Source organism: Dendrobates tinctorius, unplaced genomic scaffold, assembly GCF_039654945.1.
Source record: "Dendrobates tinctorius isolate UK_male_01 unplaced genomic scaffold, ASM3965494v1 ptg000006l, whole genome shotgun sequence".
Classification (NCBI taxonomy): Eukaryota; Metazoa; Chordata; class Amphibia; order Anura; family Dendrobatidae; genus Dendrobates; species Dendrobates tinctorius.
The window spans coordinates 11891352-11912973 of NW_027361674.1; the positions used below are offsets into that span (position 1 = coordinate 11891352).

Consider the following 21622-nt stretch of genomic DNA (forward strand, 5'->3'; position numbering starts at 1 on the left):
ATAGTGGTGAAAAGCACAGAGCCTTCTCTTCTCTGTCTATACAATGAATTAGATGATGTTTATTCTACCTAATGTTACCATGATTTCTATGTTTCATGCTCACCTTTTTCTCAGGGTAGATTCGCAAACTTTTACAACTCTGATGACCTCTTTAATAGTTCGCCGAAAATCGTGCATTCTGGATGCGACCAGGAGAGCTGCAAAAAGGAGAAGGCAAAAATCTGCAAAACAGGTGAATAAACAATACGAGGTGGTCTTGGCCGGGACAGGAATGTCACTGCATCCCCAGCCAACACTCAACAGCCGATTGGTATTCTAGGCAACAAGAAGTGCACCCATTCGTCTTCTCACCATTTACAAACTCCGCTATTAGCTGGTGAGTCCTGGTAATTGCTGTAAACCTTTCATTTGCTTCAATGGACTGAAGCTTACAGGGGTGAAGAACGCTCAGGAAATGCTGAGCGGCCGATATCACTTTGTGCGCTGATACGCCATGGTTTTACTGGGGTGATTTTAAGATGATAATAAAATGTGGATCATAATCACAGCCCGGCTTTTCATCAGCTCCACAATACAACGCTGAGATTAAAAACCCCACAAATCAAACAAATAGTGAAAACATACATACAGTATATGCCATTAAATATAAGGCAGATTCATTCTTCACAAGGTCAAAGAAAATGACACGGACAATGAGTTGTAGAAAACTGAGGTGCGTCAGCCCACCCTATGCATTACAACTGAGGCGTTCTGCATCAACTATGATGGTGCTTTCTAGGCTGGAGGAAGTCTGTAATGTCTTCACCTTAGAAGACAAGTTATGTTTATGTTTTTTAATACAGATGGAATTAAAAATGAAGTCACTTGGTAAAAAAATCTTAGGAAAAAAACTAAATAATTTTTTTACTATGTAAATCTGTGTTTCCACGGTAACAGACTACAAGACTACAATGTGTAGTCTGATGCTGCAGTCACAATCCCTACTTGTCTCCTACTTATATAAGTAACACATTTAGTGGGATATCTAGAAATAGATTTAACTATAAATTTGTCTTTAACTTCTATATGACCATTTTTTACTGACTTACTTTTTTTTTTAGCTGTTTCACATTTCAGCTGGAATAATGTTGTGATTTTTTATGCGAGAGAGGAAAAAAAACGGTTTTGCTACTTTTCACATATAGACAACCGTGGCCCTTTCTAATTTCCAAGCATGGGCTACACAGGGGTTTCCCAGTCCCTACTTGACATACAGCAAATACAATGACCCTTTAAAAGAGGGTAGTCACTTTTTTTTATGTCACTTTACCTGCAAAGGGTTAAAAAAAAAAGACTAGAAGTTCCTCTGATCATATAGGTAGGAAAAGATGACGGCTGAGCTCCAACGTGGAACAGTACACCCAATATGACTTGCTCAACCGGAAAGTAAACTAAGGTCCTTTAAATGGACTGTTCAGGATTGCTAGAACATGGATGCTTTCTATCAGAAACAGCGCCACCCCCAACCTTGGGTAGTGTCCAATATTGCAACATTGAATGTCGCTGCGCTCCAATGCCATGTACAATCTGTAGTATTGTAGCGCCAAAAAAGAAGACATGTTTTTATAATCCACTACACCTTTAACATACCCTTTCGTAAAAAGATATATTGGAATATATTTTGGGAAAAAAAATCATTTTTATATTATTATTTTTCAATTAATAAATTATAGCGCTGTATATCCACGTGACATAGATTTTCATCTCCCTGTTCCATACGGCCACCCTTTACAGCCTGTGTTTCTATACACATACTATAAGTGGCACACCTTTGTGAACACGAGCCAGTTCCCAAAATAACCTGTTATACATTTGGAAGATTAGCACCGATTAGGGGCCTTTTCAGCTCCCACAAGAAAAATCGTCTATATAAAACAAGCATGAAATAGCAAGGAGCGAGGGAGAATCACTATGTCATCATCGTTTCCAACCAGAGCAGAAAGAGGCCACACATAATGTGCAATCCGTAATCATCCAAACTCCTAATGTTCTTGGTATTTGCGATTAGATGACGGAGGAAAAACACATTGTAACCAATGATGCATTGCATATTAGCACGACAATTAAAAAGCGGAAGGGGGGAAAAAAGACAATTTGTTGGCGAGCAGCGTTTATGAGAACGATATTTCCTGGTGAAACGTTCCTGTCGGATGGCCTCTGTACGGATATAATCTGCGCTGAATAGGTCACGATGGAAAGGTCATTTCTCCCCCCTTAAACTTTAATAAGTGTCCCTAGAAGAAAGTGCTATAACAAACGACAAGTGTAATGGTGTGGACAGGAATGCTCCGTGCTGCACAGTCTCAATGAATTTCAAAGGCTACCACTGCAAGTGTTGTGGACTCTGCAGATCATCGCTCTAAATTTATGTAGGGCTTAACACCTAAAGGAGTGTTTTTATTATACATATTAAAGAGCGGACTTCTCCTATGCTTCCTAGATTTGTGGATGCCGGGGAGGGGGAATGATGTGCTTCAAAAGATTGACAGTTAACATTTGTGCTGCTAGCAGAGGTAACATTGTCTCTGCAGCCTGTGAGCGTCGTGTGCTCATTGACTAGGTTGCCGCTGAGACAGCAGGATTCCTAATACATTTGGGGATTAGCAGTACAAATACTAATAATCCCCCCTCCTTTCTTCAGAACTGAGAGAATTTTTTATAAAAAAAAAAAGTAACTCACAAAATGATTAATTTTTACAGAGCGGTTTTGCTTTTTTCAGTGCGGGAGTGGTGCTTTAAATGTAAGCCCCTGTTCTTATACTCACCTTCTGGGGGTTTCACCTTTTACAGGTGCCGCTTCGGTGCCATCTAGTGACTGTAACTTTTGATTGGTCAGAAGAGCTCGATGCAAGTCTATAAAAGCCAGAAGGAAACTCTGATAGAGATGCATTGAAACGTGACCTCCGGTACACTTCATAAAACACCAGAGCTGCCGGCAGGTCAATTTTCGACCGAGATCAAAACGATTGACACTGGAAAAGAATGAAAGCAGCGGCATGCGAGTATGGACAAGGAAATAACATTTAAAGCACCACTTTAACGGTACAATAAAAAAAAAGCTGGAGTGGTGTTTTAAGCACTTAAGACAACTTATGTAAGATTTTCTAACAGGGCAGCATGGTGGCTCAGTGGTAAGCACTGCAGACTTGCAGCGCTGGGGTCCTGGGTTCAAATCCCACCAAGGACAACATCTGCAAGGAGTTTGTATGTTCTCCCCGTGTTTTCGTGGGTTCAAATCCCACCAAGGACAACATCTGCAAGGAGTTTGTATGTTCTCCCCGTGTTTTCGTGGGTTTCCTCCGGGTTCTCCGGTTTCCTCCCACATTCCAAAGACAAACTGATAGGGAATATAGATTGTGAGCCCCATCAGGGACATTGATGATAATGTGTGCAAACTGTAAAGTGCTTTGGAATACGTTGGCGCTATATAAAAATAAAGATTATTATTATTAACAGGGGTGATGGGAATAACTAAAAAAAAAGAAACTCTAAAACATTACAAATTAACTTAAACAACCATATCAGCACCTCAATTATGACAAGATGTATAATAGCATCAAATATTCTAAAATGATGGGTAGAGGGAGTGTCTGGTGAAAAGAAATTAACACCTATCCAGAAGATCACTCTCCTGGAGAGGATAATAATGGCCTTGACTTTTCTCCATTTGTATACAATCTGTCTGACTGTGAATGGGTGAAGTCCAATCTCTTTAAAAAAGATTTTTGTAAACGTTTCCAAGTTAATGAGCACCAACTCTTCTAAGGTGCTCATTAAGTCTCTTTTGTCTGGGACACGATAAATGTGTTGTGAAGATCAGATTTTGTTTGATTTCTGTTCTCATCCTATCGACTGAAAATACCAGACTCTAATTTCACATTCAAATTCTCCTAATCTTCAAGGTCCACATAATTTTGCCACTCACAGACATGTGATCTCGATCAATTTCTTCAATAAAAAAAACATTACTGAAGTCTAATATTTTACTGGTTTGTTTGAGTTGGTTCTTTTTATCTAGATTCTGGATTACTCTTGACTGTATGAAAGTGATAAACGCCACAGACAGCAAAGTTCTACGATCAGTCCTCTCTGGGCAGGAGTTATGCTGTCTTTAGATAACCAAGATCCCTGTACACTGAGCACTATAGGTTCCCGATGCATCGTCATGAGGCTCCATCAAACTTTATGGGTACCGAGATATTCTTTCCTAACAATAAATTCATTCACTCACCCGCACCACAAAGCCCAGATGGCCGCCGTCCTGTGTGCATCCAGTCTCTCTTCATCCTCTGGACCAGCCTCAAAGCGGTCATAGACACTTCATGATTCTTATCTCCGAACTCCAGCAAATGTGCAAATCGAGGAATGTATAAACAGGGGTCTGGAAGAAAAGGGTTACATTAAATATTTGAGCCCCAGAAAAACATTATTTGTATCTAATAAGTTTATCATTCAGTGCCAATAAATTTCTTAATGTAACTTAATAACGATCTGTGTTCCACTTAACTAAAAAACAGGAGGGTCCTCCGACTGCAGCCAGTAGAGACTTAAGGCCCCGTCACACTAAGCGACTCACCAGCGATCCCGACACCGATATGAAGGTGTCAGGATCGCTAGTAAGTCGCTATGTGATCGCTGGCTATCGCTGTAGAAAATAGTATCAAAATAAAAAATATAGTTATTCTCACCTTCCGACGTCCCACGCAGCCATCCCGCCTCTCTCCACGCTCCGGTCCCAGTGATCCTTTGCACGAATGACCGCGAGATGTCACGGTCTCGCGGGATAACAAAGTCTCGCGGTCATTCATGCAAAGGATCACTGGGACCGGAGCGTGGAGAGAGGCAGGATGGCTGAACGGGACATCGGAAGGTGAGAATAACTATATTTTTTATTTTTTTTATTATTTTTTTACTCCTGATCGCTGGTCTCCCGCTGTCACACACAGCGATGCGTGCTGGCCAGCGGGAGACCAGCGACCAAAGAAATGTCCAGAGGTTTCTTGCAGCGATCAGCGATACCGGCAGGGGGGCCGCTCGCTGATCGCTGTCACACACAGCAATCTCGCTGGTGAGATCGCTGTTACGTCACTAAAGTTGTGACTCAGCAGCGATCTCGCTACCGAGATTGCTTAGTGAGACGGGGCCTTTATGGAAGTTCCGGAAAAAAAAAAAAGGTCCAGGAAGTTGGGCTGGACTATTTTCATAACCCCATGGAAGTCAATAGTGAGGTCCATGCATGTACTGACACTATCCCAGCAGTTGCAAGTGAACCTGTAAGTATGCCATAAGTGCATGAGATGAAAGCACTGTTATAAAGGGGTCCTCTGGAAATATGGTATTGCTGATGCCTACTTAGGATCCGCTCTTTGCTCCATCGGTGGCCCTATATAAACCCTGACTGGATCTGCACAGAGCAGCTGCCGGATCACTGACGGACCGCTTCTACCTACCTATTTACTTCAGTGTATGGCACAGCAACAAAGAGATCGAGCGAATGTTGGGAACTACGGAATGTGCAGTGCAAAGTGTGATCCCTATGAAAGGAAAATGGAAGAAATACTGTGCGTAGCACAAAAATGGCAATTTTGCTGGATTGCTTTATGATTTATGCTGCCATTATCTCCAATCTCATTGTGGAAACACAAGGCAATATCATGAAGAGACCCAAGTATTTACTGCAGGGATAAGGCGACTTCCATAAAGCTACGTGCAATATGTTCTCCCCAGTGCTGTACAACACAAAACAGAAGCAGAGATGGATTCACAACAGGGCGCCAGGAGCGCAAACCACTAAAGGTAACCGGAAGGATAAGAAGACCATCTAATATGTCTGGGGGTATCTCTTCTGTCCTAATGAGAGCAGATGACAAAGGACAGAAGAAGGATAGGGCATGCTGGAATTCAACTTGCCTGATCCTTCGTGCTCATCAATATTAGGGTATGTTCACACTGGACGCTTTTGCTGCATTTTTTATGCTAATTTTCAGCGGCTTTTTACAGTACCAGCAAAGCCTATGAGATTTCCGAAATCTCATGCACACACATTGATTTTTTGTATCATCAGGATTTCGTGCTTTGCTGCTTTCTTTTAGATATAGAGCATGTCACTTTTTTCAGCGTTTTTCACCCATTGGCTTGAATGGGTGTTGAAAAAAAAAAAAAAAAAACACACAGCAAAAACGCAGGTATCATCATTTTCAGCGTTTTTTCTGCAGGAAAGTCATGGACAATAACATGGACAAAGAGAGACAAAAAAAATGCACACCGCAACAAAAATGCACCAAAAACACACCTAAACCTGCATTTTTGCCGCAGCTTCTTCCCTGCCAAGAAATCAGGTTTTGCTGCAGAAAAAAATGCAAGAAAAACTTACCCTTACAGGGAGGGTTTGAAAGAACGGCTGTCAGCTGAACGAGCATGCATGTGCATAAAGGGCTCAGGAGAAATATATGTTGGTTGCAAATAAGCATGTATGCAGGGTTCATGAGGAATAGATGTCAGTTGAACATGAGCGCGCATGTGTATACTGGGCTAAGGAGAAAAATATGTTGACTGCAAATGAGCCTGCATGTGTACACAGAGCTCAGTAGGAGTAGATGTTGGATAAACATGAGCATGCATGTGTACACAGAGCTCAGTAGGATTAGATGTTGGATAAACATGAGCATGCATGTGTACACAGAGCTCAGTAGGAGTAGATGTTGGATAAACATGAGCATGCATGTGTACACAGAGCTCAGTAGGAGTAGATGTTGGATAAACATGAGCATGCATGTGTACACAGAGCTCAGTAGGAGTAGATGTTGGATAAACATGAGCATGCATGTGTACACAGAGCTCAGTAGGAGTAGATGTCGGATAAACATGAGCATGCATGTGTACACAGAGCTCAGTAGGAGTAGATGTCGGATAAACATGAGCATGCATGTGTACACAGAGCTCAGTAGGAGTAGATGTCGGATAAACATGAGCATGCATGTGTACACAGAGCTCAGTAGGAGTAGATGTCGGATAAACATGAGCATGCATGTGTACACAGAGCTCAGTAGGAGTAGATGTTGGATAAACATGAGCATGCATGTGTACACAGAGCTCAGTAGGAGTAGATGTTGGATAAACATGAGCATGCATGTGTACACAGAGCTCAGTAGGAGTAGATGTTGGATAAACATGAGCATATATGTGTACACAGAGCTCAGTAGGAGTAGATGTTGGATAAACATGAGCATGCATGTGTACACAGAGCTCAGTAGGAGTAGATGTTGGATAAACATGAGCATGCATGTGTACACAGAGCTCAGTAGGAGTAGATGTTGGATAAACATGAGCATGCATGTGTACACAGAGCTCAGTAGGAGTAGATGTTGGATAAACATGAGCATGCATGTGTACACAGAGCTCAGTAGGAGATGTTGGATGAACATGAGCATGCATGTGTACAAAAGGCTCAGTAGGAATAGTTGTTTGTTGAACATGAGCGTGCATGTGTACACAGGGCTCAGGAGGAGTAGAAGTTGGGAGAATATGAGCGTGCATGTATATACAGGGCTCAGGAGGAATAGAAATTGGGAGAACATGAGCGTGCATGTATATACAGGGATCAGGAGGAATAGAAGTTGGGGAACATGAGTGTGCCTGTATATACAGGGCTCAGGAGGAATAGAAGTTGGTTGAACATGAACGTGCCTGTATATACAGGGCTCAGGAGGAATAGAAGCTGGGTGAACATGAGCGTACATGTATATACAGGGCTCAGGAGGAATAGAAGTTGGGTGAACATGAGCGTACATGTATATACAGGGCTCAGGAGGAATAGAAGTTGGGTGAACATGAGCGTACATGTATATACAGGGCTCAGGAGGAATAGAAGTTGGGAGAACATGAGCGTGCATGTATATACAGGGCTCAGGAGGAATAGAAGTTAGGCGAACATGAGCATGCATGTATATACAGGGCTCAGGAGGAATAGAAGTTGGGTGAACATGAGCATGCATGTATATACAGGGCTCAGGAGGAATAGAAGTTGGGAGAACATGAGCATGCACCGGTAACTAAATATTGATATGGAAAAGTGAAAAGGCATTATAAAATAACAACAAAAAAACAAACAAACATACATTTAACATAAAAGCCTGATTTCGAGAATAGGTCATTTTCTGATGACACATTCAGGTAATTCTACCTTATTACAATTTAGCCTATATATGACAAAGTAATGCAGGTAATTTGACAGGACAGATCGTCAGCAAGACGGTAACATATAATAACATATATGAGCTAAAGACGAGTCTAACATTATCTATCACTATATAACACACAATACAAATGTTCATTTCATATGTAAGCAAAAAAAAAAAAGTTATATAATAAAAAAGTAAATCAGCATGTAAATCGTCTAATCATCAAGATAGCAGGAGCTACAGTTGGTGTCTCTCCGCCATGCATGTCAGCACAGGTGAATTATTATATAGGGATATATAACCTCCAATAAATCAGGATACTACAGATTTTTCAGGAAGTTTTGTATCTAGGGTAAGAATATAAGCACATAAATACAATAAAAGGTAATCAGCCCTATAGGATTGGTGAATATGCACTCATAAATCAGAACCCGAATCCCATAAATGAACACATGGATGAGGACTTCATCAACAATTTCACAAGTATATTTCTTTTTTTTTTTTTAGATTGTATAGGATGGCGGTAATATTTTCTCTCATTTTCATATCATATATGATTAGCAATTTATAACATTTCACAAGAAACTTTGAGCTGTGCACAGGATGGACTTTCTTTTTATTTTTGCAAAAAAAAACAGAGTTTGGGAAGGTCAGAGATTTCCTCCCTGTTTGTGACCTCTGGGAAAGGCAGAGAAACAGGAAAGACTAAGCAAACAATGGCTGTTTACCAGTCAATGTAGATCCCACAATAGGGATAAAGTGATAACATGTGCTGTAACCCAGAAGAGCTCCCATATTCCAGGATATCACTGAATTGCTGTAATCCTATAATTATTTGGTCATTCTGAACCCCGTACAAATAATTATACAAAGCTGAATTTGTGTTTTCTTTGCAATGCAAAAAAACCCAAGACCGGTCCTAATCACTGCACTGGATCCAATTTTCATCCATGGCTATTCAGATGAATAGTAATATAGCTTGAATCACCCAAAAGGAGACCCTCGTACATAGAAGCTCTGATTTTGGGTCATATAGAGGGATCCTGAGTAAGAGACCCTCCATATATGATGCCCATAAATCTTAAAAAAAGACTATGGACAGAGAATTGAGTGAATATGTTCTGAAATGTTTGCCAAATCCGAATTTGCCATAGTAATAGCATATTGGCTACCTATTTATGCCGAATTTATGTCTAAGGATCGTTTTCAAACAAATTTGCACAGTTCTACTCCCATTGACTCCAATGACTTTCGGAGAATATTGCAAAAAACATTCACCGTCAAACGTAATCTGAACCGATTATTGAAAAATTTGTTCAGCTATAATTATGACTTCTATAAAGTTTAAAACACATTATCACTTTTTTTTAATTATTACAGTAAAGCAAAATGTGAACTGAAAAGGGACGGGAAACCAGCTTTTTTTTTGCAGCATTTAAAAAAGAAAATCATAGTTGGCTGGCCAAAAAACCGCTGTGTACAAAAAGCGCGTATTTTATGTGTTTTTTTAATGCATTCAAGTGATTGGGTAAAGAAACACAGCCAAAATACTGAAAAAAACAATTTGCAGCTCCGAAAAAAAAAACGTCAAGAAAGAAAAATTTTGTGAATAAGTGAATAAGATTTGAGATATCTCATTTATTTTGCCGCTACTGAAAACCGCATGGAAAAAAAATGCTACGTGTGAATAAGCCCCAACATTTCTTCTTGATGGATCCTCTTCTGGTTAAAACAAAAACAATCTGCATGTGTGATTTTAGCACTGTATGAATATATCTAGGGTGGAGACATGGTCTTCTTTTATCTGTAAGAATTTGACACAATGCCAGTAATGAAAGCGGAGTATACACAGAGAAAATTGCGCTGTAATATCACAAGCTTTAACACTGTGTACATACAAAATCCCATTATCAGGATGATGTTAGCAAGACCATATAAAAGGTCTGGTTAATAAGTCCTAAGGGGGCTGAAAGTGACATTAAGAAGGGCAAAGTGTGGGGAAGTTTCATGTAAAATAACGTCTGCAGTGCTGTTTTGTCAGGATGGGAGAGGAAATTAGCTTCAGGCTGCATCGTGAACTTAATTGTCCTTACAGGATACTGGGCTCCGACCATCGCTGATGCTCTTAGCCAAAAGGAGCACACAGAAGAACATGGTGTGTAGAACGTAGCTGCTGATTCATGACAATCTTTAATCACGGGAAATAAGCTTGGAAGGTGTGGAAGAAACTATCACCATAAAGTTGTAGAGATATTGTTCTCAAGCACCAAACATGATGAAAGTAGAAACTTTGTGCAAACACGGTATCTCCAACCCAATGCCCTTAGCCCTCAAACAGCAAACGAGTGCTCAACATGCCTTATTCTTCTCAAGCTTCTGGGTTACTTCTGCAGGTCTATATTGGCCCATATGGTAAAGGAAGCCTTGCTCACTTCTGTCTCACCCATGTTTCATATGTCGGCATACTAAAGCTGCCGGTAAAAGGGTTGGGATAAGTACCAATTCCTATTTTTGGGGCAAATCGCCCCTACATAGGGTAGAAAAGAAAAACTGAGTAAGATTTCCCAACATACTGTGCCCAATATATCAGTGTTCTGTACTCACTAAATGAAGCAGAATTCATGTAGCTCTACAGGCAGCTAAACCGCTATACTGGGGTCCAATAAGGAGACTGTAGTTGAATCTGTGCTTTATTGACTGTGATGGTATATTGATGCGTGGTGAAACTACAAGCAAACATATAAACACACTCAGTCAATACAGGGTACATCAGAAATTCTTATATACATAATACAATATGAATCAACATCTGGACTAATAGCTAACTAGGGGAAGGACTAATTAACTAGGCTAACATGTGACAGGAATTGGATACAGGCAGAAGGAAAATGGAGAGCTGGAGGGAAATGCAGGCTGAACTAACCATAATCCTTTGCAAAGGCTACCAGGATACATTGCAACCTTACCAGAATGCACTGCAAAAGCTTACCAGAATGCACTGCAATGGAGGGAAAGGCACAAGCAAAGTGAAAGTAAAACACAATAACACTGCGGTTATGACTCTGGTCACTAGAGGGATCCAGAAACACTGAAAATATTAACAAGCAGATAATAAATCATTACAAATACAACAGGAATTTGCGCTAATAATACCCGCATAAAAACCACTCTCTATAGGGAAAGCAAAGATGGATGCCAAAGAATATTAATATGCTTCTATGCAAAACAATAATAATGACCCCCTTACTAGATAATAAATCAGATGTTGAATATAGAACAATCAGGTCTAAAGGGCCTGTCAAACTAAGCGATATCGCTAGCAATATCGCTATAACTTGTGACGTTATAGCGATATTGCTAGCGATATCGCTGTGTGTGATACTTACCTACAACCCGCTCCCCCGCTGCTTATCACTGATCGCGCGAGAACAGGCTGGACTTTTTCTCGTCGTCAGCTTCCTGCGGCGCTTCCTGTGGAGAGACGAGCGACGAGCGTGGAGCCGGGCGAGAGGACGCAGGATCGCCTAGTGTGACAGGTAAGTAGCGACCCCCGACTGCTGCTATGTCGCTGGTGAGATCTGCCTGTGTGGCAGCTCACTAGCGACCACTTAGCCATGTACCAGCGATCCTTACCGCGTCATATCGCTGGTCGGGATCGCTGGTGCATCGCTAAGTGTGACAGTACCTTTAAGAAGAGCTTGTCTATCCATACCTGGACACTTCTGACTGTAGATTGTGGTCCTAAGCAATAAGATTGTTTCACTTTCTCCTGCATGATTATAGTGGGCACACTGGAAAAACATTCCATCCAATCCATCAATGATCAAGATAAGAACAGAAAAGCTTTTTACTTTTGGTCTAAAAAAGAAGTTGAAAAATCTAGAGCTGGTAAAAGGAAAAAAAAAAAAAAAACAGAACTGTACCTACAATCCCCCATTACTGTACACCATACATAATCGTCACTGTCTATTCTTGACAAGCATGGATAATTAGGAATATGGATGGGGTCATGGCAGAGGGGGAGGTAAGGAGACACCAGCTGAGATTTACACCAGGGCTCATGTGTCTCTTATTTAAGACAATTAGTGCAAGAAGAACAAAAAAAACACAAATTGTCTTAAGTGTAAATCCACTAATCTAAAATCTTGGATTTAAGCAAAATATAAATGTTCTAAATGTACATGTGTAGTTTTGAAATTGTCTTTCGTTTTCTTTTGTTTTTTTTTAAATAACAAAAATTTTGTTGCAGTGGATATTTCCGATTGTTATCACAGTAGCAACACTTTGATAACATCTCACCCAAAACAGCATATCCCCAGAAAAATTGGGTACCGCTGTGGATTTGATATCCAGCGTCTGCCAATTGTTTTTTTTCACCATGGATTTCATTACTAGCAAGCTGAAGAGCGACATATGCGGGTCATGTGCAGCATTTCCACAGCGATGGTGCGTCATTTGGTGTCAAATGTGCTGAATATTGGCAGCGGAAACCCCTGCGGCGATTCCGACCATGTATGAAAGTATCCAGAAGAGCCAGCGAAGGTGACCACACGCATCAGATCGCATCACTTTCGGCAAGATTGGCCAACAGTTTAATTTTTCTGATGGTCTCCATTCCCTTCTGTCCCATGATGGAGGAATTAAGAGTCGTAGTCAATTTGCCAAAATTTTCATGCAAAACTGCTTCACATTACAAAATTTGCAAATTTTTTATATTTGTTTTTCACCCATTCAATTAAATGAGTTAAAAAATGCAAACAAACTCTGAAAGAATTGACATGCTGCAGTTTTAAAAATGCACCGTGTGCATGAGATTTTAGAACATTTTAGCTGCTACTGTAAAACACTGCGTTTTTTTCCCGCAAGATAAAATGCGGCATGTGAACATACCCTTTTTTGTCTACAGTATTAGGATATAACTAATGGCAAACACAGTAATAAAGCTACAATTTTAAATGATCAATCTCCTCAGCCTTTCCTGTCCTATTGATCCATCTTGCTCTCCCCCGTTTCCTCCATGTCCGTGACTTGCAGAGAATGCACAATCAGACCCGACAGATGATCTATTCCGTACCTCCTCATCTTGCTTCTTATCAGGTATTGCCATATTTTTTTTTTAATTGACCTAGTTATGCATAGACGGGTATTGAAGTCATTGCACACCATGACAGGATTATCAAAGCTACTGAACTGCAGCAGCACTGTGGGGATCTAGGGGGTGGAAGACTTGTAGCGGATGAAATATTCATGCTACGCCGCCTCTCGTCAGTAGCAATGTGGGGGGCGCTTAAGAGCTCACTGCAGTCCCTTTAGGACCGGAGGTATTTTATTCGGACCTCTAAGTTCTCTGCAATATAATGCTAGTACGAATGTACCGTAATAAGAGGAGAAATCCTCCATTGCTGAAGATTGCACATAATTGCAAAACACAGTAAAGGTATTACTTTGTGAAGATTTGTACATGCCCCTTTTGTTTCCAATATAACTGAAATCCGGGGCAGATTTGCCCTTCAGGATACAAATAAAGCTGGGTGACACTTCCAATGAAACAAATGTACAAACTAAAAACAAAGACATTTCAATGTATTCAATGCAAGTAGACTCCATCGTTGTTGCCGCGGTCTTCAACTAACAGCAGGTCTATGGGTCAGGCCTCCATTGAAGTGACTGTGTTGCAATATCACTCACAACCTGTCGATCAATGTGGCGCTGTTTGAAGAAAACCAGGACTGTGGAGCTGGTAGGCCAAACCTCCGATTCCATCGGCTTCATAATTGGTGTATAATAATGAGTAAGAACTGTTTTACTTTAAATGTGCATTGATGGTTTTTGCTCCAGGATCTAATGTTTCATTACACACAAGCCAATTTCCTGCAAGTGTCATAACCTTTGGTGTTTATTTTCCTTTGTCTCAAACCTAAATCCTTGCAGAAGAAACAAAACCTTGTCTCCCACGCTGCAGAAAGTCAGGACTCTGAGAAAGCTGGGTGACAGCCACTGTGGCAGCAATAACAGCAGTCTAATGGTTTGTCACAAGTAAAATTGCGTTGTTTTACTATTTGACTGAAATAAACGCGTTGTTCCAAAAGTTAATAAAAAAATACATAAGATATAAAAACGTGTAATAAAAAAAACAATGTGAGCTTCAGCTTGCAGGTTGTAAGTCTGCATTTAGGAGTCCCAAGCAGAGAACTTTTGCACTGATGTTCAGTAGTGCGGGCGCCCTCTGTTGGCCACCAGTGGAACCGGCCACCCCAGATGTGTGCACAGAGGAGGAAGAGCTGCTGCCTGGAGTCCGCCCCTCTCAGTCTTCCTGCCACTTCCACAATCATGGCTCCGCACTCCATGAACGATCCTGCTCTGCAAACTTTCCTGTGTATAAGTGTGGATACAGAGATCAGCTGCTAGCTCCATAGAGGTACCATGGGGGGACGTGGGCATGGGCTGGGCAATGCTGCAGGCTGGCATATGCAGCGATTTTCCCACCACTGCCAGATGTGTGTTTATAGGGAGGGGAGGGAGGGATCTTCCTTTTTGTAGCTAAACTTTGCAAATGTGTATTAATTGCTGCATGTATCTCTGTAAACTTTAATCCCTGCAATTCCATTGCAACATGTATCATTTTTTTCTTGGCTAAGACTCTGTGCATGTACCCTGCTCTCTTGCACCCTGATGAGAATGAATGTAGCAAGAGGTCAACGTATACCTGGCTTAGCGGATGTTGCTGCTGCACCCCACTATTTTGCACTTATGAACTCTGCATTGTGCTCAGTCCTGCTGGATGTTTGGCTGGTTCCCAGCAGTCAGTATGTGCAGCTCATCTGCACTTTGTCCATGCAGAGTGCATCCCCTTCCTCTGTTATGGGCTTATCCTGTGCACTTGGATTGATGATCAGGGGCTTTGGGTGGGAGTACAGAAGAATGACATATTGTCTGATGAAGGGAGGGAGGTTACAGAGTCCTCCCACCTCTCTCCCAGGCTAAGCTGCACACACAGAGGCTTGTTGGTGCAAGGGCTGCTGCTGTGAATGGCAAGGACTAGCCCCTGTGATTGGCTCCCACCCTCCTGACGTCAGCAGCCCCAGCTTGCTATTTGAGCTCAAGCCTTGCCCAATTCTCTCCACATCTACACGTAGAGCCTGAAGCCAGCAGCACACACTGGAGAGAGGTGGGGAGGAGGCGCCGCCTGCACCACTGGCAGCTGTGGCACCCACACTGGCCACCAAGGCATCCTTATAATGCGTGGCAGGCAGCAAAGGAACTTCTACCTGCTGCACCCAGAGGAGCCCTGGATATAACCGAGACCGCCGGAGCAGCTGGTAACTGGGCATTTGGTTTACTTTCCCCTATGGGTGCCGCAGCTTGTGACTGCTCCCCGTGGATTGTATTGGTGTGCACGTCACCGAGGTCAATTACATAACTGCATGGTGTTTTTTCTTCTTTTATTTTTTGCTTTTGGACGAATTTAATCCTGGTGACTTTGGAAGTTAAATCACAGCGTTCGTGACTGATGCTTACAAAAGAGGAGCTCTTGCTAGTTTTTTCCCCTTGCCCATGCCACTAGACCCAGGCTGCCTGAATGGCAGGATCATGAAGTGTTTGACTTTCTTTCTTCTGCTTCCAGAGACCTTAAAGAAGTCTAAAAAGAGCGCCCGGGCTAACGGCAAGGTGCAAGCATGCTATGAGATAGTGCCTCTGGCTCTCAAGAGGAAGATGGCTGCAGAGCTTTACCCTGCTAGTGCAAACACGAATATCGCCAACAGTAATAACGCAGCTGCGGTCACGGCCAAGAAAAACGCCCTCCAGATCCAGCAGAACGCACCACCACCGCAACTACAGAACCTGAACAACAACAACATCGAGAGCACCAACTGGCAGTCCTTCCACCCGACCCTGAGGGAGAGGTGAGAACACAGTGCCCCCTGCAGCCACAGCCTGGCACCCATAGATCAGCCCTAGAAGAGCCCCGATAGCAACCAACGTGCATGCACAAGGGAACTAACTTTTCAGGGCAATCATGGGATACTGCAGTCATTATTTGAAGTCAGAGTGGGGTGGGGGTACCAAATGCAGAAGTGCTCAGCATCATAGTCAAAGGTAACAAGCATTGCAGTGCACCAAAGTCATAGCTACTCGAGTCTTGGTGTGCACCGAAGTCAAAGCTACTCGAGTCTTGGTGTGCACCGAAGTCAAAGCTACTTGAGTCTTGGTGTGCACCGTAGTCAAAGGTACCCGAGCCTTGGTGTGTACCGTAGTAAAAGGTACCCGAGCCTCGCAGTGTACCGTAGTCAAAGGTAGATGAGCCTGGCACTTAACACACAGGGGTTACAGATCCTGATGTGTCAACCATGCGTGCCAATGACACTGCAGTAACAGCGCTATAACATACAAACACTGCTAGTAGAAGGCTATTGCCTACCGACAGGACAGCAGCCACAGATCTAGCTAATCCTTATGCCAGATTTACAGTGAAGTGTTATAGACACTGGGATTAACAATCCATGATGGTGCAATCATAAGGGAATCTATCAAACTGCAGCTACATAACTTATCCTTTACTATCTCAGAATCGGGGGAAACCGCAAACATCACAGTGGGGGACAATAACTTGGTGCCAATATAGACTGTCTTCCTTAGGATACCAGACATATCCTTGCTCATCTATTATCCTAGCTACCTAGTACGGGGGTCAGACCACCATTGGTCCAATGCTCTATCAGATAATGTATGGGACTTATGAGTTCAGAAAGGAGCTTGTAATGAACAACAGAAGTGAGCAACGGATCTAATCTCTAGTCAACGCAAATACCCCAACACGAGCTAAAACCGTTGGTACCATATGCAGGTCCTGCACGTATTCAGCCGACAGGCATCCCCCACCGAAGCTGCAATGAGTTAGCAGGCAGCTCATGCACTCAGCCATTGCTAATCTGCAAGGAGCATCAGCAGGAACAGGACATGGTTTAAGCATTGTGATACAGATAGGGGGATTCCTCACTGCAGAGCTGTCAGGACCAACCAGAGCGGCAATGGGTCATATAACGCAAGTAGAGCTCTTTCTGCAATACTAAACCACTCTCCAATAACAGAATATGAAAGGAGATGGATTTTTCTTGTTGATGTCTTGACAAGAGTAAAAGACCAACCCATTCGCCACCATGGATTGCTGCACAGCCATTGATCTTAAGTACCATTTTTTTTTCCGCCACAGTGTCACATTTTCAATAGGCCACCCAGTCGTGAGAATGTGAATATGGCAGGGGGTCTTCCGGTTTGTTCTGTGCATATAATGAGGTCGTCGATTGTGAATGATGCACACCATGATAGATTTCTGTTTCATGTATTGCACAAAATATAGTGATCGTACAGGAAAATGTGGCATTTCCAGGGTCTTCACTGCCCATATTCTTGCATTACCAGTCATGCAGTCAAGCTAGAAGGCAATTTTTTATTTTAGGCAAGAAGCTAGTTGATCGCATCACTTCTGCTCACTTGACTCTCTGGATAGACAACTGCATTTAAAAAAAATGCTTTCCAGGCAAAGCTATGGTTCTATTAGATTTCATTTCCAGTAATCTAAAGTAAAGCCATGGAGAATATCAACGAATCCTCAGAAAAATCCCTCAGATTAGCATGATTAACCCATATAGGGCCGGTACAAGGTAGCTGACAATCGTAGGAGACAAACCGACTGCAGCAAAATGTCGACAAAAGTTGAAATCTCCGCAGATTAAACTGAGCAGACCTTTCTTGTACGCCTATGAAAAGGATGTGTCATCTCTTTCATCCCATCATTTACATAGAAAGGGAAGGCCATTTCAATTAGAGACGCTCGCGTCAGCCTTTGTCGTTGGATTTAGACTGGAGTATTCTTGTTGAGCTCTTCCGGCTAAATACATATGTATATATTTTCCCTTTAGGAATGCACTGATGTTCAACAACGAGCTAATGGCTGATGTGCACTTCATTGTGGGGCCGGTCGGGGCCTGCAAGAAAGTCCCAGCTCACAAGGTACGTTGAACCCTTCCCTTTGCAAAATTGTGAAAAATACAAACGCTTTTTTTTTACGATTTGCAAAATTAAAATTTGATTTTTTTTTTTTCCATTTCCAGTATATTTTGGCCGTTGGGAGTTCAGTGTTTTATGCCATGTTTTATGGAGATCTAGCGGAGGTTAAATCTGAAATCCATATTCCGGATGTGGAACCTGCTGCTTTTTTAATCCTTTTAAAGTAAGTGAGGTCATTAAAGAATTGGAAAAGAAATACGGCAGCAAACATGAAAGCTTATAAAATATGCATATTCTGACTGGCATTAATGGCTCGCTCTCAGAACGGTTGGTAAAATAGCTGTTCTTGAAAACCACAAAAAAAAAAAAACACATTTTAATCAGAGAATTTTTTTGAGCAAATGTTTTACTCTTGTTCTTTTCCTTAGGTACTTGTATAGTGACGAAATTGACCTGGAAGCGGACACTGTGCTTGCAACGCTCTATGCTGCCAAGAAGTATATTGTGCCCGCGCTGGCCAAGGCCTGTGTGAACTTTCTTGAGACTAGCCTAGAGGCTAAAAACGCATGCGTCTTACTTTCTCAAAGCCGTCTCTTCGAGGAGCCGGATCTGACTTTGCGTTGCTGGGAAGTGATTGATGCACAGGCTGAATTGGCGCTGAAGTCAGAGGGCTTCTGTGAGATCGATCTTCCCACCCTAGAGATTATCGTGACCCGGGAAACGCTTAACACTAAAGAAGACGTTGTTTTCGAAGCAGTTTTGAATTGGGCTGAGGCAGAGTGCAAACGACAAGGCCTGATGGTGACGCCTACAAACAAGAGGAATGTACTGGGAAAAGCATTGTACTTGGTACGGATTCCCACCATGACTTTAGAGGAATTTGCCAATGGGGCTGCCCAGTCAGACATTTTAACCTTGGAGGAGACGCGCAGCATTTTCTTGTGGTACACTGCTGCTAACAAACCCCAGCTAGAGTTCCCACTCGTTAAAAGGAAGGGTCTTGCACCTCAAAGATGCCACAGATTCCAGTCTTCAGCCTACCGCAGTAACCAGTGGAGATACAGGGGACGTTGTGACAGCATCCAGTTTGCGGTAGACAAAAGGATATTTATTGCGGGACTTGGGCTATACGGATCGAGCTGTGGTAAAGCAGAATATAGTGTCAAAATTGAACTGAAAAGGCAAGGGGTTGTCCTTGCTCAAAATCTGACTAAATTTGTCTCCGATGGTTGTAGCAACACTTTTTCCGTCTGGTTTGAGCACCCCGTGCAGGTGGAGCAGGACACGTTTTACACTGTCAGTGCCATCCTGGACGGAAACGAACTCAGTTACTTTGGGCAAGAGGGCATGACGGAAGTGCAGTGCGGGAAAGTGACTTTCCAATTTCAGTGCTCATCGGACAGTACCAACGGGACTGGGGTACAAGGGGGGCAAATTCCAGAGCTGATCTTTTATGCATGACGCGTTTCACCTCCCGACTACTGCTAAAGCACATCGACGCCTCTTTTTTTTTTTTTTTTCTAGAGCAGCCTGCAATATGATAGCTCGCCCCTTTTTCCACTCCCTGGTTGTCCTGCCATGCACTGAAAAAGGGTCAAGAGTAAATCTGTTCTTGTAAACTGTATGGAATGTAACAAACGGGCTGTCGAAAATCCACCTGAAGGATTGCTTTTAGAGTTTAATTTTATTTTATTTATTTATAATCTATTTGAGATATTAAAACTGCTCCATGCAGGGGAAATGGTAAAGAAATCTGCACATAATGTGCATTTATTTTGTATATAGATAACTTGGTAAAATTTAGCTTGCTCAGCAAACGAGCAGCGATTAAATAGGTTACATAAAAGATTTTTACTTATACCCGACCTCTGCCTTGTCTATGTCATTTATGCGTTTCTGTACGTCATACATATTTCATCCGTCAAGGGTTGTTGTATTCAGTGAACCGTGTGCATGTTTCTATGCATTATTTGTGAGTCAGTGTCATAAAATCAGCAACATCAGTGATCCTGGTAGCTTATCTACTTCTGGACAGCCTGTAGACTATAAACGTCAGTCCACGCTTTACTTTGCACTGACGGCATAAAACGTCAATGTACGGTAAGCCACTTGCACCAGATTATGCAGGTGTGAGTGATTATTACCATATATACCATTTTGATCATTGTATACAGATTGGGAAGCGATGACGATGCTTCCTCCCCTGGACCCAACAGTCATGTGATCACTAGGTGTAGGGAGGCAACAGGAGTTGCTGGGTCCAAAGAGACCCAATCAGCTCTACTATTCATCTAGGAGTCTGACTTTTCACTGTAACTGGGGCTAATAAAACCATCCCCAGCTACAGGGGAAATCAGCAATGAAAAGAATGTACTAATATGTTAAAATGCCCCCTAAAGGTCTTTAAAGTGGGAAAAAGGTGGGGAAAAAACACAAGACTAAAACAAAACAACTGCCAGTACAAACTGCTGTTTCTAGCCCTGCGAGGTTAAGAAAAAAAGAATCAGATTAAAAAAAGATGAAAAATAGACAATTTTTTAGTCTTTACAATTTCCCCTCAATATCAGCAAAAAATTAAAAATAAGACCCATGTATTGTGTTAAAAGGCAAAAATACAATGTGAGTAACGGGTAAAATGGTACCTGGTCTTGAACTAGTGAACAATCAGCAGTGATAAGAGGCTGCAGAATGATGCTATAGAGAAATTATTAACAGTATTGATCAGCGAATGTGCCCGGATGTTATCTATCTTGGGCATGCTCAAATAACATGCTCGAGTCCCTGCAGCTGCATGTTTTGCCCTGTTAGACACAACACGTGTTGTGACTGTCTGACAGCCGCAAATCATGCAGCCACGGGTACTCAAACATATTATACAAGCATGCCCAAAATACTCACGTTATCTGAGCACATTTGCTCAACACTAATTAACATAGCGGACTGCAGGAAATGGCCAAAATTTCATTGGGGTACATTTAAAAAACAGAAAGGAGTCCAATCACATTAGATAAAAGAATGACTCCAGATTTCCCCATAATATAAGCACTTGAGTCAGCCGAACGTTCAAGTGTTTACAATGGGGGAGAGGAGAAAACCACTGTCGATATATCTCTCTTAAAAGAAAAAAAGGTCAGGCACTGAAACTCCCAACTATCTGATCCTTCTCTGCACCGACATCATTGGAAATCTGCCATATACTTCAGATAGTCAATGGGTTTGATCGACTTTCATCTAATGTTTATGGGGGCCTTTACTTGGTAACCTCCAATTTCAGCTAGAATTACCAAAAACCTTTCCTGTCAGATGATCTCAGAGGGGGAGGGAGCAATAAAACAAGTTGATTGCCAATCCATCCTTTTGTTTTCCTGTGAGATAATCTGTGCCATCTGAGGTCT

The 21622-nt window shown here is 42.1% G+C and overlaps 2 protein-coding genes across 6 annotated transcripts in view; one reads left to right on the plus strand and one right to left on the minus strand.

Moving 5' to 3' along the window:
- BRF1 (BRF1 general transcription factor IIIB subunit) overlaps nt 1-21622 on the minus strand; it is a 338242-nt gene that overhangs the window by 185694 nt on the left and 130926 nt on the right. For all 3 annotated transcript variants that reach the window (XM_073570652.1, XM_073570644.1, XM_073570660.1), the window contains 2 exons: nt 4271-4420; nt 104-197 (listed from right to left, as the gene is read on the minus strand). In XM_073570652.1, the coding sequence (XP_073426753.1) occupies nt 104-197; nt 4271-4420 (244 nt within the window). The remainder of the gene's footprint in view (nt 1-103; nt 198-4270; nt 4421-21622) is intronic.
- BTBD6 (BTB domain containing 6) lies at nt 14493-20092 on the plus strand. 3 transcript variants are annotated; one of them, XM_073570633.1, is made up of 5 exons: nt 14493-14637; nt 15844-16123; nt 18140-18230; nt 18332-18450; nt 18656-20092. In XM_073570633.1, the coding sequence occupies exons 2-5, from the start codon at nt 15933-15935 to the stop codon at nt 19686-19688; spliced, it is 1434 nt and encodes a 477-aa protein (XP_073426734.1). In that variant the 5' UTR covers nt 14493-14637; nt 15844-15932; the 3' UTR covers nt 19689-20092. The 3 variants fall into 3 exon arrangements, with proteins under 3 accessions (XP_073426734.1, XP_073426724.1, XP_073426730.1); XM_073570629.1 differs by lacking the exon at nt 14493-14637 and adding an exon at nt 15238-15538; XM_073570623.1 differs by lacking the exon at nt 14493-14637 and having other exon boundaries at nt 15237-16123.